This window comes from Hippocampus zosterae, chromosome 9 (assembly GCF_025434085.1).
Source record: "Hippocampus zosterae strain Florida chromosome 9, ASM2543408v3, whole genome shotgun sequence".
In the NCBI taxonomy this organism is placed as follows: Eukaryota; Metazoa; Chordata; class Actinopteri; order Syngnathiformes; family Syngnathidae; genus Hippocampus; species Hippocampus zosterae.
This window is the reverse complement of record NC_067459.1, coordinates 2,298,251-2,313,279: the sequence shown is the minus strand read 5'-3', so window position 1 is coordinate 2,313,279 and position 15,029 is coordinate 2,298,251. Positions and strand designations below refer to the sequence as shown.

General features: G+C 47.9%; 3 protein-coding genes across 3 annotated transcripts in view; all 3 read left to right on the top strand.

The window, feature by feature from the left end:
* Nucleotides 1-15,029, top strand: part of LOC127607151 (uncharacterized) — a 186,687-nt gene that overhangs the window by 117,343 nt on the left and 54,315 nt on the right. The gene's annotated exons all lie outside the window — the stretch shown is intronic.
* The window catches only part of LOC127607121 (uncharacterized), a 160,840-nt gene that overhangs the window by 104,271 nt on the left and 41,540 nt on the right, over nt 1-15,029 (top strand). The window lies entirely within an intron of this gene.
* csnk2a4 (casein kinase 2, alpha 4 polypeptide) overlaps nt 1-15,029 on the top strand; it is an 84,620-nt gene that overhangs the window by 65,773 nt on the left and 3,818 nt on the right. The window contains exon 12 of the mRNA XM_052075205.1: nt 4,469-4,555. Within this exon, the coding sequence (XP_051931165.1) occupies nt 4,469-4,555 (87 nt within the window). The remainder of the gene's footprint in view (nt 1-4,468; nt 4,556-15,029) is intronic.

Below are 15,029 nucleotides of genomic sequence, written 5' to 3'. Positions count from 1 at the left end.
GTCGGCTGGTGACTAAGAGAGGAAAGGTAGTCCGCACTGAAGGGCTCTCACTCCCTGAAGGAACAAATACCTCCAGCGAGTGAGGCAAGTCCTAAGAAGCCAGCTCAATGGCAAGAATAAGACCCGAACAATAGCAGACATTGAGGACAGTTACAAGTACCTCGGTATACCACAAGCCAATGGCAACCTCAAACTGGCAACAAGGAAAGCGGCTACGGCCAAATACCTCCAGCGAGTGAGGCAAGTCCTAAGAAGCCAGCTCAATGGCAAGAATAAGACCCGGGCAATAAACAGCTAGGCCCTGCCAGTGATCAGATACCCTGCAGGAATAATAAGGTGGCCAAAGGAAGAGATTCAGACCACGGATGTTAGGACCCGAAAGTTCCTAACCATGCATGGAGGCTTCAATCCCAAATCCAGCACCCTGAGATTGTACGCAAGCCGAAAGGAAGGAGGCCGGGGACTAGTGAGTGTGAGAGCCACTGTCCAGGATGAAACATCCAAGCTCCATGAATACATCAAGGAGAAGGCTCCAACGGATGACGTACTCAGAGAATGTCTCAGACAATGGGGAACAGTAGATGAGGAGCTGGAAGAGGGACCATCATGGGAGGACAAGCCCCTACATGGGATGTACCACCGGACCATAACTGAAGTGGCCGATTTCAAGAAGTCCTATCAGTGGCTAGAGAGGGCTGGCCTGAAGGACAGCACACAGGCACTCATCCTGGCTGCTCAGGAGCAGGCCCTGAGCACCAGAGCCATTGAGGCCCAGATATACCACACCAGACAAGACCCAATGTGTAGGTTGTGCAAAGAGGCACCTGAGACGATCCAACACATAACTGCAGGGTGTAAGATGCTGGCAGGGAAAGCCTACATGGAACGCCATAACCAGGTGGCTGGCATAGTCTACCGAAACATCTGTGCGGAGTATGGACTGGAAACCCCAAGGTCAAAATGAGAAACACCTCCGAAGGTGGTTGAGAATGACAGAGCGAAGATCCTGTTGGACTTCCAAATCCAGACTGACAATATGGTAATGGCGAACCAACCAGATATCGTGATCATAGATAAAGGGCAGAGGAAAGCCGTTGTAGTGGATGTAGCGGTCCCAAATGATGGAAACATCAGAAAGAAGGAACACGAGAAACTCGAGAAATACCAAGGGCTCAGAGAGGAGCTGGAGAGAGCCTGGAAGGTAAAGGTGACAGTCGTGCCTGTGGTGGTTGGAGCACTCGGGGCAGTGACCCCCAAACTAGATGAGTGGTTGCAACAGATCCCGGGAACGACATCGGACATCTCAGTCCAGAAATGTGCAGTGCTGGGAACAGCAAGGATACTGCGCAGAACCCTCAAGCTTCCTGGCCTCTGGTAGAGGACCCGAGCTGATAGAGGGACGGACACCACCCGAGGGGGGGTGAGACGAGGATTTTATTTATATATATATATATATTTCTCGAGTACGGACTCGTGTTTGCGCTGTCCAATTTGTCCTGATAACAGAAATTCCTCATTTGGGAAATGAGCATGGTACATGTCCTTTATGAACCTGATAAAATGCATGTGTAACAACACAATCAATAAAATACAAAAATGTACTGTCCAAAAACAAATTATATATTATTATATTATTTATATATATATATAGATAATATTAGATATTAAATTTTATATAACAAAAACTGCAATACAGGTGTATCCCAAAAAAATCACATCAGGAAAATACATACAGTATTTTAATGTTTATTTTTTTCTGTCTTGGGGAAATAAAAATGTATTTTGGATTGTTTTGTCGGATGCATTCTTTGGTTTATGACAATGTTTGCCTGCGTGTCATACAGTTTTCTTGCTAGTTGCAAGTAACTGTCCCGTTGATCACTGATGTCTGGTAATTCTTTTGCATACTAAAGGATTTTTGTTGCCATTTCCATTGCTTCCTTGCTGGATGGTGGCTTGTCATCAGGAGTTGAATCGATACCATTTTTTTTTAAGTGTCGTAGATTTGCGTCTTTCCGACTCCAAGTGTCTGTTGGATCTTTTCAACTTTGTGTCCAGCCTCGCTCAAACGGATGCATTTCACTCCCTCCGCTCCAGTCGTTACAGTTCTTCTATGTTTCGATGCGATGATCTACACGACGTAAGTGAATAAAGTAAAAATCTTTCGCAATTACAGTCAAACGCACGCCAATAAAAAGTCGCTTAAACGTCTTCGTTTCCAATCTGATGAATGAAAACGGCGAAGCGAACACGTTTCTTCGGTCATGTCAAGTGGATGCTGCTTTTAAGCTAGTGCCGCGTTCTCCAGGACGTAAGTGAATAAAGTTAAAATCATTCACAATTACAGTAAAACGCACGGCAATAAAAACTCACTTACACGTCGTCGTTTAGAAACTGATGATCGAAAAACGCGAAGTGAAAACTTGTTTCAGCGTTGTGTCTTTTCCGTCGCATCGGGTGGGCGTTGCACGTATTTAAGCTCCCGCGGCATTACACCTCCATCCGGGTTACGGGTAGTGGAATTTCCGCTTACGCAAGTTCCGGTAACACGTAATATCGTAGTCAAAATGTTAATGCATAGGTTTTTGTTAATACAGTACACATACATTTATACAGTAAATATTTGCATTTTGCACATAGAAAACTGATCGATGATTCCATGTTGATGAAAGCATTTAAACGGGGAAAAAATAGGACAAAAAATATCAATGGAAATTCAGAAACGATAGCTTGTATTCAATAAGCTTTTCTTTCATGTATTCGGGACTCAAACCACTCACTGAGATGTCGAGTAGCAGTAGAATTTTAAAATCTTTTCTAAATCCGAATGGGGGCCAGTGTAAAGCCTTTGGGTAATATGTTCTGCTCTCTTTGTTCGAGTTAAAACCCGCGCTGCAGCTTCCTGAATGAGCTGCTGCTCTTTGATGTCCATTTAGGAGATGATAATCAAGTCGACTCGCGATGAAAGCATGCATGGATACATTTGTCCCTTTCTGCTTGGAGCATGAGACCCTTCACTCTGGATGTTTTTTAGCTGGTAAAAGGCTATTTGTGTGATTGATTATATATAATTGCTGAAAGTCAGGTCTTTGGTTTTTAATGCCACTGACTTCATGTGTTCTTGAACGGCAGTCCTCTATTCTTTATTGTGTAAAACAATTACAATTACCTCGGTTTTGTTTTGATTTAGCTGCATGTAATTTTGGTTCTTCCACTTGTTCATTTGCTCTTGAAGGTGACACAATGCATTAATTGAACTGTTGTCATTAGGGGGCATTGATAAATATAGTTGTGTGTCATCTGCATAACCATGCTTGCCAACATTGGTGTTCAGATGCATTTGAACAAAAAGTTATACAGACTGAACAAAAGGAGTCCATGGACTGACCCTTGGGGAACCCCACATCATGGCCACTTGATCAGATTCAAAACTTCTAATGATCTCAAACTAACTCCTCTAAGACCTCAACAATACTTCAAATATGAGTGAGACAACATTTCTCCAATTCACTGTCATAGCAAGTTATCACAAATATTTGATTTAAGTTGTTGCTGCTCAGGGTGGCCCAAACGGTTATTCGGTTTTGCGGGCAATAATTCTTTCACACTGGGGTGTGGACTGTCGGCTCGGATTAGTTCGTCCCTCCCTTCATTTAAAAACTGCATTTTCTGTTTCCATTGTTTGATGTTTGATGATGGCGGCCCGGTAGTCCAGTGGTTAGCACGTCGGCTCCACAGTGCAGAGGTACCGGGTTCGATTCCAGCTCCGGCCTCCCTGTGTGGAGTTTGCATGTTCTCCCCGGGCCTGCGTGGGTTTTCTCCGGGTGCTCCGGTTTCCTCCCACATTCCAAAAACATGCGTGGCAGGCTGATTGAACACTCTAAAATTGTCCCTGGGTGTGAGTGTGAGCGTGGATGGTTGTTCGCCTATGTGTGCCCTGCGATTGGCTGGCAACCGATTCAGGGTGTCCCCCGCCTACTGCCCGGAGACGGCTGGGATGGGCTCCAGCACCCCCCGCGACCCTAGTGAGGATCAAGCGGTACGGAAGATGAATGAATGTTTGATGATGGGAAACATTTAAGTGTGACAAACATGCCAAAAAATAAGAAATCGGGAAAGGGGGTAAACACTGTTTCACACTACTGTAGGCGCAGACAAGTACAGGGACCAGGGTTGCACTTTCTGCATTAAACTGTTACCAGTTGTTGTGGGGAAAAACAATGCACTTTCCGGTTACTCACTGGATCACAGGAAGCACTGCAGCATGCTGAACCTTTTCCATCATAAGGTTGTTAATCATTATTTAAGTGTGCCTGACACCTGGAATTGATTGAATGTGAGTGTTAAATAAGTTGCACATTGTTCACACAAAACTGTGCGTGTGACTCTGACTTATCTCCTATCCAGCCTGTTTTTGAAGCCTCACTCCTCCAGCACACCTTTATTATTATTTTTGTTGTTCCTTTAGTCCCCGTTGTGAAGGACCAGTCTCGTGGTGGAGTCGCCAACATACCCACTGGGAACCCAGCTGTTAGCACAGCCAGCATTATTACTGGTGAGAGCTTCCATTGCCCCCCCAACAATCATTTCAGTCTATTAGCTTGAATGAATTACATGGTTGAGTTGTTACTTATAACTTGTAAGATTTTTTTTCATGTAAAATAGAATTTAAACAGTATACCTGTGATGAGATTGCTTTTGAATTGTCGAGTTCCATATTCAGTTTTCTCATGGCCTCCAAGTATCTTAATGACAATTTATTTTTGCGTACTTTGCTTCAAAACACCATATTGTTCATAAGAAAAAGATAATGCAACATACAGAACTGTCACCTGATAGTGACAAAATGTTTATTTACAGTATTACCTGTAGTTTAAGGCGCTTCGGATTATAAGGCACACCTTCAATTAATGGCATATTTTACAACTGTTTTCAAATATAGGGCGTACTGTATTATAAGGCACATGGCTGTGGTTGCGCTACGCATCCACTAGTTGGTGTTATGCTACAGGAATACAATACAATACAGATTTATCTATACTGAGCCTCCACAAGCGCTCCAGTTGTAACAAAGCCATTAGAACTGGTCACAAACACGGACATGAGACATAAATACAAATGGCGTTACAAAACAATAAAAGACAGAAGTTATGAAGACAATTGATTCAACAAAAAGGCACACAAACCTCCTGGGCTCACATCCACAAGCGGCTAAATATCCTTAGTCTTGCTTGTCTACTTCTTCCTTCATTTAGTCAGTCGTTAACTACCGTATTTTCACGACTATTCGGCGCACCGTACCAATGGCCGCAGTCTCATTAATGGGTGACATTTCTGTATTTTACACATATACAGGACGCACCGCACGAATAGGCGCAGTTTTAAAGTGGTAAAACATACGCTTAAACATACGGCATGCATGCATGCTAACACGTTCGCTAACACGTTAGCTTGAAGCACACACTGAAGCTCGAAGCTAAAACACGTTTTTAAAAAGGCAACGAAAGCAGAACTGAGTTCGGGTGTATTTTATTTACAAGGTACTCACATTTTTTGCTCAAGCATCACTCAGAAAGCCATCAAAGTCGTCATCTTCTGTGTCCGAATTAAACAATTGTGCAAGTATCGGTAATCCATTCAAACCGCCGGGTTCCCCCTCGTTGTCAGAGTCACTCTCGTCGTCATGTGGCTCCACGGAAATGATGCCGGCTTTGCCAAAAGCTCGAACAACTGTACTAGGAGCAACGTTCGTCCAAGCAGCTACAATCCATTCACAGATCTTGGCGTAACTAGCACGGCGCTGCCTCCCACTCTTCGTGAAGCTGTGTTCGCCATCGATCATCCATTTTTCCCATGCCGCTCGCAACTTCACCTTGAACGCCCGGTTGATGCCGATGTCCAGCGGTTGGAGTTCTTTCGTCAAGCCTCCGGGAATGACGGCAAGCTCGGAGTTCATTTGCTTGACTTTGTCTTTCACCGCTGGTGTGAGATGGGCACGCATGGAGTCGCAAATCAAGAGTGACGGCGAGGCATGGAAAAAGCCATCCGGTCTCTTAACATACACCTCACTTAGCCACTCTCTCATTTTCTCCTCGTCCATCCAGCCCTTTTGGTTTGCTTTCACGATGACGCCGGCTGGAAACTTTTCTTTCGGCAGCGTCTTTCGCTTGAAAATCACCATAGGTGGCAGTTTCTGTCCGTTAGCATGACAAGCAAGAACGACAGTGAAAGCTGACTTCTCGTGCCCCGTTGTGCGTATCGCAACCGTGCTGGTCCCCTTCTTCTCCACAGTGTGGTTCACCGGGATGTCGAAAGTCAGCGGGACCTCGTCCATGTTGGTAATGTGGTTAGGCTGGATGCGTTTGTCGACAATCTTTTTACGGCAGTAGGTGCGGAAAACGGCCAGCTTTTCTTTGTAGTCCGCTGGAAGTTGCTGAGCCACGGTCGTCTTCACTCTCATAGATAGATGGCGCCGTTTCATAAAGCGAAAGCACCAAGACGGACCTCCTTGAAAATGTTCAATTTTCAATTCTTCGGCTAACGTTTTCGCCCTTAGTCGAATGGTGACCGTGGAGACGCTTCTGCCGGCTGCTCTTTGATCAAGAATCCACCGCTCCAGTTGGTCTTCCAACTCTGGCCACCTCGCCTTATTTCCACGGAAACTGCGCTTGGTCTTTTTGACTTGGCGAAGCTCGTTCTCCTGCTTCCTCCATTTGCGAACCATGGATTCGTTGATATCAAATTCTCTGGCGGCTGCTCGATTCCCGTGTTTCACTGCATAACCGATGGCTTGGAGCTTGAATTGCGCTTCGTAGGCGTGTCTCTTTGTGGAACTCATTTTCGGGGGTTCTTGAAAACCAAAACCGAAGTTGTTTTGCAATAATGCACACACTCACCTTTTATACATGTGCTGGTACCTGCTAGAGGCGTGCCTTACACGCCCACCCTTCACTCATTGCCGGACCCACCCCCTGCGTGCCTGTCCTCCCTCACGTCCACCTCTCTTCATATATGTAAATTATGGAGAGAGAGATATGCAAATATAAGTGCGCGGACGCACTTCACTGATTGGCCGACCGATTCCCCGCACTTCACTGATTGGCCGACCTCACTTCCGCCTTTTCTCTATATAAACAGCATGTCGGGTCTCAGCCAGATTTTGGAACTCGGCTCATAGAAAAGACGCATCGCATTATAAGGCGTACTGTCCATTTTGGAGAAAATTTTAGACTTTTAATAGCGCCTTATAGTCGTGAAAATACGGTATGCTTTTTGTATTATCTTCGTTTCATTATGGCTGTGCAGAGCTCACAAAGTAGCTGTCTGTTTGAGTGTACGTTGGTGAATGCACATGTGAATTAGTGTCGGGAAGATCCCTTTTCGGGTACAATTGGTTCCTGCGAATAATCGCAACAAGATGGCATAGGAACACTAACAGGGAAAGAATTCAATGGGGACTATAACTAGACTGTGATACCATATTTCAAGACCACCGGATTATAGGGCGCACTTTCAGCTTTTGGGAAAATTGAATGCTTTTAGGTGCACCATCTAATGCGGAAAATACGGTACTCATATCTTTGTTTCTTCCACTTTATCTTTGTGCCTTGGCAATGGAATGTCCGAGCCATCATATAGATGAAACAGAGAAATACAGGGGCATCTCAATAAATTAGAATATCATTGAAAACCTAACTTCTGCACTCAGTTCAAAAAGTGAAATTCATAGATTCACTACACAAAGATGAAAGACCTTCAGATTTTCCCAGAATTCCGGATTTTCAAATTTTCATGAAAGTGCCTCCGGAAGAAATTGAGAAAAAATTGTCTAAAATTAATCCAGATATTAGTTGACAACATTGAACGAACACGAGTTTGAGTTGGTTTTGCTTGTAGCGACACCACTCGAGCGAAGCGTACCTCAGCACTCGATAGTCCGCTGCTCTCTGCTGTGCGCGCGTCAGCGCGAACATGTACGCACGCGCGCGTCTTTTGGTTTCAACCGATCAGTGCTGACGCAACCGACTTCACAGATCAAAGAAGCTTTGCTCTATGACAACAGCTAAACCCGCGGAGATGACACGACGCTCGAGGTCAGACGGACACGTTTTTCTGCTAATCTCTGTGTTTCACTTTTTGTCCAGATTTTACTTTCACGAGCGTAGCCATGTTGATGTACGAACACTCACCTCTCCCTTCGCATTCTCATGGAAGCCACAAAGGGTGCACGTGTGCACACAAAAGTCAGATTAATCATTGAATGTCGAGTATTTGAATAATAAGATAAGATAAGATATCCTTTATTCATCCCACACTGGGGAAATTTACAGCCTCCAGCAGCAAGAATGTATGTAGAAAGAAGAAAGGAGAAAGAGAAAAAAAACAACAAACATCTTTCTGTTTTGTGTAAACTAATTCATGTGTGATCTGTCTGGGCCCAGCGCAATGTTCAAACAGCTGACATACGTGCAATAGACGCGAGTGTTAGGAACACGTTCACGTGATCATGGCTTGAGGAAAAGGACTTGATCTGAGATTTTTTTTTGTCTGACTACATTAGAAAGGTCCACAAACCTGGTAAGTCAGTTAAAATAATTTAATATAAATACCATAGGCGGCCCGGTAGTCCAGTGGTTAGCACGTCAACCTCACAGTGCAGAGGTACCGGGTTCAATTCCAGCTCCAGCCTCCCTGTGTGGAGTTTGCATGTTCTCCCCGGGCCTGCGTGGGTTTTCTCCGGGTACTCCGGTTTCCTCCCACATTCCAAAAACATGCATGGTAGGCTGATTGAACACTCTAAATTGTCCCTAGGTGTGAATGTGAGCGTGGTTGGTTGTTCGTCTCTGTGTGCCCTGCGATTGGCTGGCAACTGATTCAGGGTGTCCCCCGCCTACTGCCCGAAGACAGCTGGGATGGGCTCCAGCACCCCCCGCGACCCTAGTGAGGATCAAGCGGTACGGAAGATGAATGAATGTTTGATGATGGGAAACATTTAAGTGGGATATAAATACCGTATTTTCACGTCTATAAGGCGCCATTAAAAGTCTTAAAATTTCTCCAAAATGGACAGGACGCCTTATAATGCGGAGCGTCTAGTGCAGTCTTCCTCAACTGGCGGACCGCGATCCATCACCGAACCGCCGACCTCCTGTGTCCGGACCTCCTCTGTCCGGACCCTTGGCAAATTGTATAAAATAATAAATTATAAGGTGATTTTTACATTATACATTTTATATTTTTGGATTATAATCTGCGCATTACCATGATCGCTTGTTAAAATTATCCATTGTATTCTTTGCGTGCACTAACAGATGTATTGCAGAGGACCGCAGCAGCACAACTGTGTGTGTATAATGTTTGACTAACTGGAGACCCTGGCTGAGCAGGGCATGTCGGCGATAACGATGCGCTGATTGGCTCCTCTGAAATTAAGGTGTGCCCATACATAAGCGTCAGCACGCGTCTATCCCAATACAAATTCAAAATGGATGATTATGTCAGGAAACAGACGCATGCGCGACGCCACAGTGTGCTCACAGCTTCAGCCCAGGAGAGCCGCACACAGACAATTAGACAAGACGAATCGCGGGAGAGTTCGATTGTGTGCAGTTTTGCTCCCGTCTACCGGGGGATCAGCAGAACACCGCAACCTGGTAAATGAACATCACAATGGCATCCTGTTAAGCAATTATTCCGCCAGAAGTAGTAATACAACATAGTCGAGGAATTCTACCTTGCTATGAGAACTATTGATACTAGTCTCTGTCCTGAACATCTGCTGAAGTACCGTATTTTCACGACTATAAGGCGCCATTAAAAGTCTTAAATTTTCTCCAAAATGGACAGGACGCCTTATGGTGCGGAGCGTCCTTTATATGCGCTGAGTTCCAAAATCTGACTGACAGCCGACGGCCCGACACGCTGTTTATATAGAGAAAAGGCGGAAGTGACTGGCCAAGCATGCAGGAAAGAAGTCGGCCAATCAGGGAAGGGTGGGCGTGTATATATACATATATGGAGAGGGAGAGAGAGGACAGGCAAGCTAGTCCGCCAATGGTGAAGGGTGGGCGTGTAAGTGGACGCCTCAAGCCAGTACCAACACTTGTATAGAGTGTGGCAATGTGCATTGTTGCAAAACAACTCCGGTTTTGGTTTCTAAGAACCCCTGAAAATAAATTCGACAAAAAGACACGCCTACGAAGCTCAGTTCAAACTTAAAGCCACCGGTTATGCTTTTGGCATGCGTGCCCATCTCACAGCAGCGGTGAAAAAAACAAGTCAAGCAAATGAACTCTGAGCTAGCCGTTATTCCCGGAGGGTTGACTAAAGAACTCCAACCGCTGGACATTGGCATCAACCGGGCGTTCAAAGTAAAGTTGCAAACGGCATGGGAACAATGGATGATCGGTGGCAAACACAACTTTACAAAGAGTGAGAGGCAGCGCTTGACGAGTTACGCCATAATACGCAACAACGAGAGGGAACGCGGCGTTTTTGATGGATTACGGTACTTGCACAATTGTTCAATTCTTTCTACACACACACGCGCTGCCACCATGTTTCGCTCTGTTCTTTACTTTCAAATGTGGGAAAGCTTCACACGAGAGAAATGTTGACTTTGCTGTTGCTACTCCTTCTTTCCGCTCGGCAATGCGTAGCAACTCACACTAGCATGTGATGCATTCAATGACAACTGAGATGTGCAGTCCTCTGCTTCTGATACAGAGGATGAGGACTTTGATGGATTTCTGGGTGATGATTGATCGATAAACGTGAGAACATTGTACGATGGCTAAATAAAATACACCCGAACTCAGTTCTGCTTTCGTTGCCTTTTTAAAAACGTGTTTTTATCTTATCTGTATGTCTTGGCATGCTACCGTATGCTTCAAGCTAACGTGTTAGAGTGCGCGCATGCATGCCGTATGTTTAAGCTGGCGTATGTTTTACCACTGTAAAACTGCGGCCATTAGTACGATGCGTCCTGTGTATGTGTAAAATACAGAAATGTCACCCATTAATGAGACTGCGGCCATTAGTACGATGCGTCGAATAGTCGTGAAAATACGGTACTTAAAACAAATAATGTAGGTGAGATTTAGATCCTATTTCCTTTTGAGTGATTAACAGCCCCCAAGTGTCTTCTTTTGTGTCCCCCACCTCAGGAAAGTTCCTGAAGGCTGTCAAGTTCCCTTGAGGAGGAACTCTTATCTCGAGATTTGTGCACAGCAAATGTGGTCTGTTCTTTGTCAAAATGCCAAGATCGAACTGCATTGACCTTTCTTTGTTTCTGATTTTTACATAAGGGTGCCTGCCGCTAATTAACATACTATGCCTATATATAAGTGTGACTGTGGTTTTTTGGGGCTTCTTGATGAAATCTGAGACTCACAGGAGCCCGAATCGATTCGTGTTGCATTGTGATAAACTGAAGAAAAGATGACGTGGTATTGGGTCTTCTTCCACCTTATAGAGAGATAAAAGAACCTGTGTCCAAGGAGGGCCAAAAGAGAATTGACAGCTCCCCCTCCTCTACACATCCTCAAATAATATTTGCATGCCTCAGACATTGCATTCATCTTTAGTGGAAGAACAGCACTGCACATTCCTGTGCTCCCTTGTGTCAGTATTTAAAATGGTTCTTAACTCATCCATCCATCCATCCATCTTCTACCGCTTATCCGGGGCCGGGTCGCGGGGGCAACAGCTTTAGCAGGGAAGCCCAGACTTCCCTCTCCCTAGCTACTTCTTCCAGCTCTCCCCGGGGGATCCCGAGGCGTTCCCAGGCCAGCTGGGTGACATAGTCTCTCCAGCGTGTCCTGGGTCTTCCTCGGAGTCTCCTCCCGGTGGGACATGCCCGGAACACCTCACCAGGGAGGCGTTCAGGAGGCATCCGAATCAGATGCCCAAGCCACCTCATCTGGCTCCTCTCGATGTGGAGGAGAAGCGGCTCGACTCGGAGCCCCTCCCGGATGACCGAGCTTCTCGCCTTATCTCTAAGGGAGAGCCCGGACACCCTGCGGAGAAAACTCATTTTGGCCGCTTGTACCCGGGATCTCGTTCTTTCGGTCACGACCCATAGCTCATGACCATAGATGAGGGTTGGAACGTAGATCGACCGGTAAATTGAGAGCTTCGCCCTTTGGCTCAGCTCCTTCTTCACCACGACAGACCGATACAACGTCCGCATCACAGCAGACGCTGCACCGATCCGCCTGTCGATCTCTCGCTCCCTCCTGCCCTCACTCGTGAACAAGACCCCAAGATACTTAAACTCCTCCACTTGGGGCAAGATCTCCCCCGCGACCCGGAGAGGGCATTCCACCCTTTTCCGACTGAGGACCATGGTTTCAGATTTGGAGGTGCTGATTTTCATCCCAACCGCTTCACACTCGGCTCCGAAACGCTCCAGTGAGAGTTGGAGAGCCCTGTTTGAAGGAGCCAACAGCACCACATCATCTGCAAAAAGCAGGGATGCAATACTGAGGCCCCCAAAACGGACCCCCTCAACGCTTCGGCTGCGGCTAGAGATTCTGTCCAGCCTTGGCGGAGTCCTACCCCCACTGGAAACGATTCCGACTTACTGCCAGCAATGCGAACCAAACTCTGACATCGGTGGTATAGTGACCGAACAGCCCGTATCAGGGGGTTCGGTACCCCATACCCTCGAAGCACCCCCCACAGAACTCCCCGAGGGACACGGTCAAACGCCTTCTCCAAGTCCACAAAACACATGTAGACTGGTTGGGCGAATTCCCACATACCCTCGAGGACCCTGCTAAGGGTGTAGAGCTGGTCCACTGTTCCACGGCCGGGACGAAAACCACACTGCTCCTCCTCAATCTGAGGCTCGACTTCCTGACGGACCCTCCTCTCCAGCACCCCTGAATAGACCTTACCAGGGAGGCTGAGGAGTGTGATCCCTCTATAGTTGGAACACACCCTCCGGTCCCCCTTTTTAAAAAGAGGGACTACCACCCCGGTCTGCCAATCCAGAGGCACTCTCGCTGTTGACCACGCGATGTTGCAGAGACGTGTCAACCAGGACAGCCCCACAACATCCAGAGCCTTGAGGAACTCCGGGTGGATCTCATCCACCCCTGGGGCCTTGCCACCGAGGAGCTTTTTAACCACATCGGTGACTTCAGCCACAGAGATAGGAGAGCCCACCTCAGAGTCCCCGGGCTCTGCTTCCTCCAAGGAAGACGTGTTGGTGGAGTTGAGGAGGTCTTCGAAGTACTCTGCCCACCGGTTCACAACGTCCCGAGTCGAAGTCAGCAGCGCCCCATCCCCACTGTACACAGTGTTAGTGGTGCACTGCTTCCCCCTCCTGAGACGTAGTATGGTTGACCAGAATTTCCTCGAAGCTGTCCGGAAGTCGGCTTCCATGGCCTCACCAAACTCTTCCCACGCTCTGGTTTTTGCCTCGGCGACCACCGAAGCCGCGTTCCGCTTGGCCAGTCGATACCCGTCAGCTGCCTCCGGGGTCACACAGGCCATAAAGGCTCGATAGGACTCCTTCTTCAGCTTGACGGCATCCCTTACTGCTGGTGTCCACCAGCGAGTACGGGGGTTGCCGCCACGACAGGCACCAACCACCTTACGGCCACAACTCAGATTGGCCGCCTCAACAATAGAGGCATGGAACATGGTCCACTCGGGCTCAATGTCCCCCGCCTCCCCCGGAACATGGGAAAAGCTCTGTCGAAGGTGGGAGTTGAAACTCTTTCTGACAGGGGATTCGGCCAGACGCTCCCAACAAACCCTCACAATACGTTTGGGTCTGCCAGGACGGACCGGCATCTTCCCCCACCATCGGAGCCTACTCACCACCAGGTGGTGATCAGTTGACAGCTCCGCCCCTCTCTTCACCCGAGTGTCCAGAACATGCGGCCGCAAATCCGATGATACAACTACAAAGTCGATCATCGAACTGCGGCCAAGGGTGTCCTGGTGCCAAGTGCACATATGGACACCCTTATGCTTGAACAAGGTGTTTGTTATGGACAATCCGTGGCGAGCACAGAAGTCCAATAATAAAACACCACTCGAGTTCTGATCGGGGGGGCCGTTCCTCCCAATCACGCCCCTCCAGGTCTCACTGTCGTTGCCCACGTGAGCATTGAAGTCCCCCAGCAGAACAAGGGAGTCCCCAGCAGGAGTACTCTCCAGCACACCCTCCAAGGACTCCAAAAAGGGTGGGTATGCTGAGCTGCTGTTTGGTGCATATGCACAAACAACAGTCAGGACCCGTCCACCCACCCGAAGGCGGAGGGAGGCAACCCTCTCGTCTACTGGTGTGAACCCCAATGTACAGGCACTGAGCCGGGGGGCAATGAGAATGCCCACACCTGCTCTGCGCCTCTCACCGTGAGCAACTCCAGAGTGGAAGAGAGTCCAGCCCCTCTCGAGAGAAATGGTACCAGAACCCAGGCTGTGTGTGGAGGCAAGTCCAACTACATCCAGTCGGAAATTCTCTGCCTCACACACCAGCTCGGGCTCCTTCCCTGCCAGAGAGGTGACATTCCATGTCCCAAGAGCTAGCTTCTGCAGCCGAGGATCGGACCGCCAGGGTCCCCGCCTTTGGCTGCCGCCCAGCTCACATTGCACCCGACCCCTTTGGCCCCTCACATGGGTGGTGAGCCCATGGGAAGGGGGACCCACGTTGCCTCTTTGGGCTGTGCCCGGCCGGGCCCCATGGGTGTAGGCCCGGCCACCAGGCGCTTGCCAACGAGCCCCACCTCCAGGCCTGGCTCCAGAGTGGGGCCCCGGTGACCCGCGTCCGGGCAAGGGAAACCTTGGTCCATCTATTGTATTCATCATTAGGGTCTATGAGCCGTGCTTTGTCTGGCCCCTCACCTAGAACCTGTTTGCCATGGGTGACCCTGCCAGGGGCATAAAGCCCCAGACAACTTAGCTCCTAGGATCATTGGAACACGCAAACCCCTCCACCACGGTAAGGTGACGGCTCATGGAGGGGGTTCTTAACTCCTCTTCTGATATATTTTTCAGTGATTTCAGAGGGGATG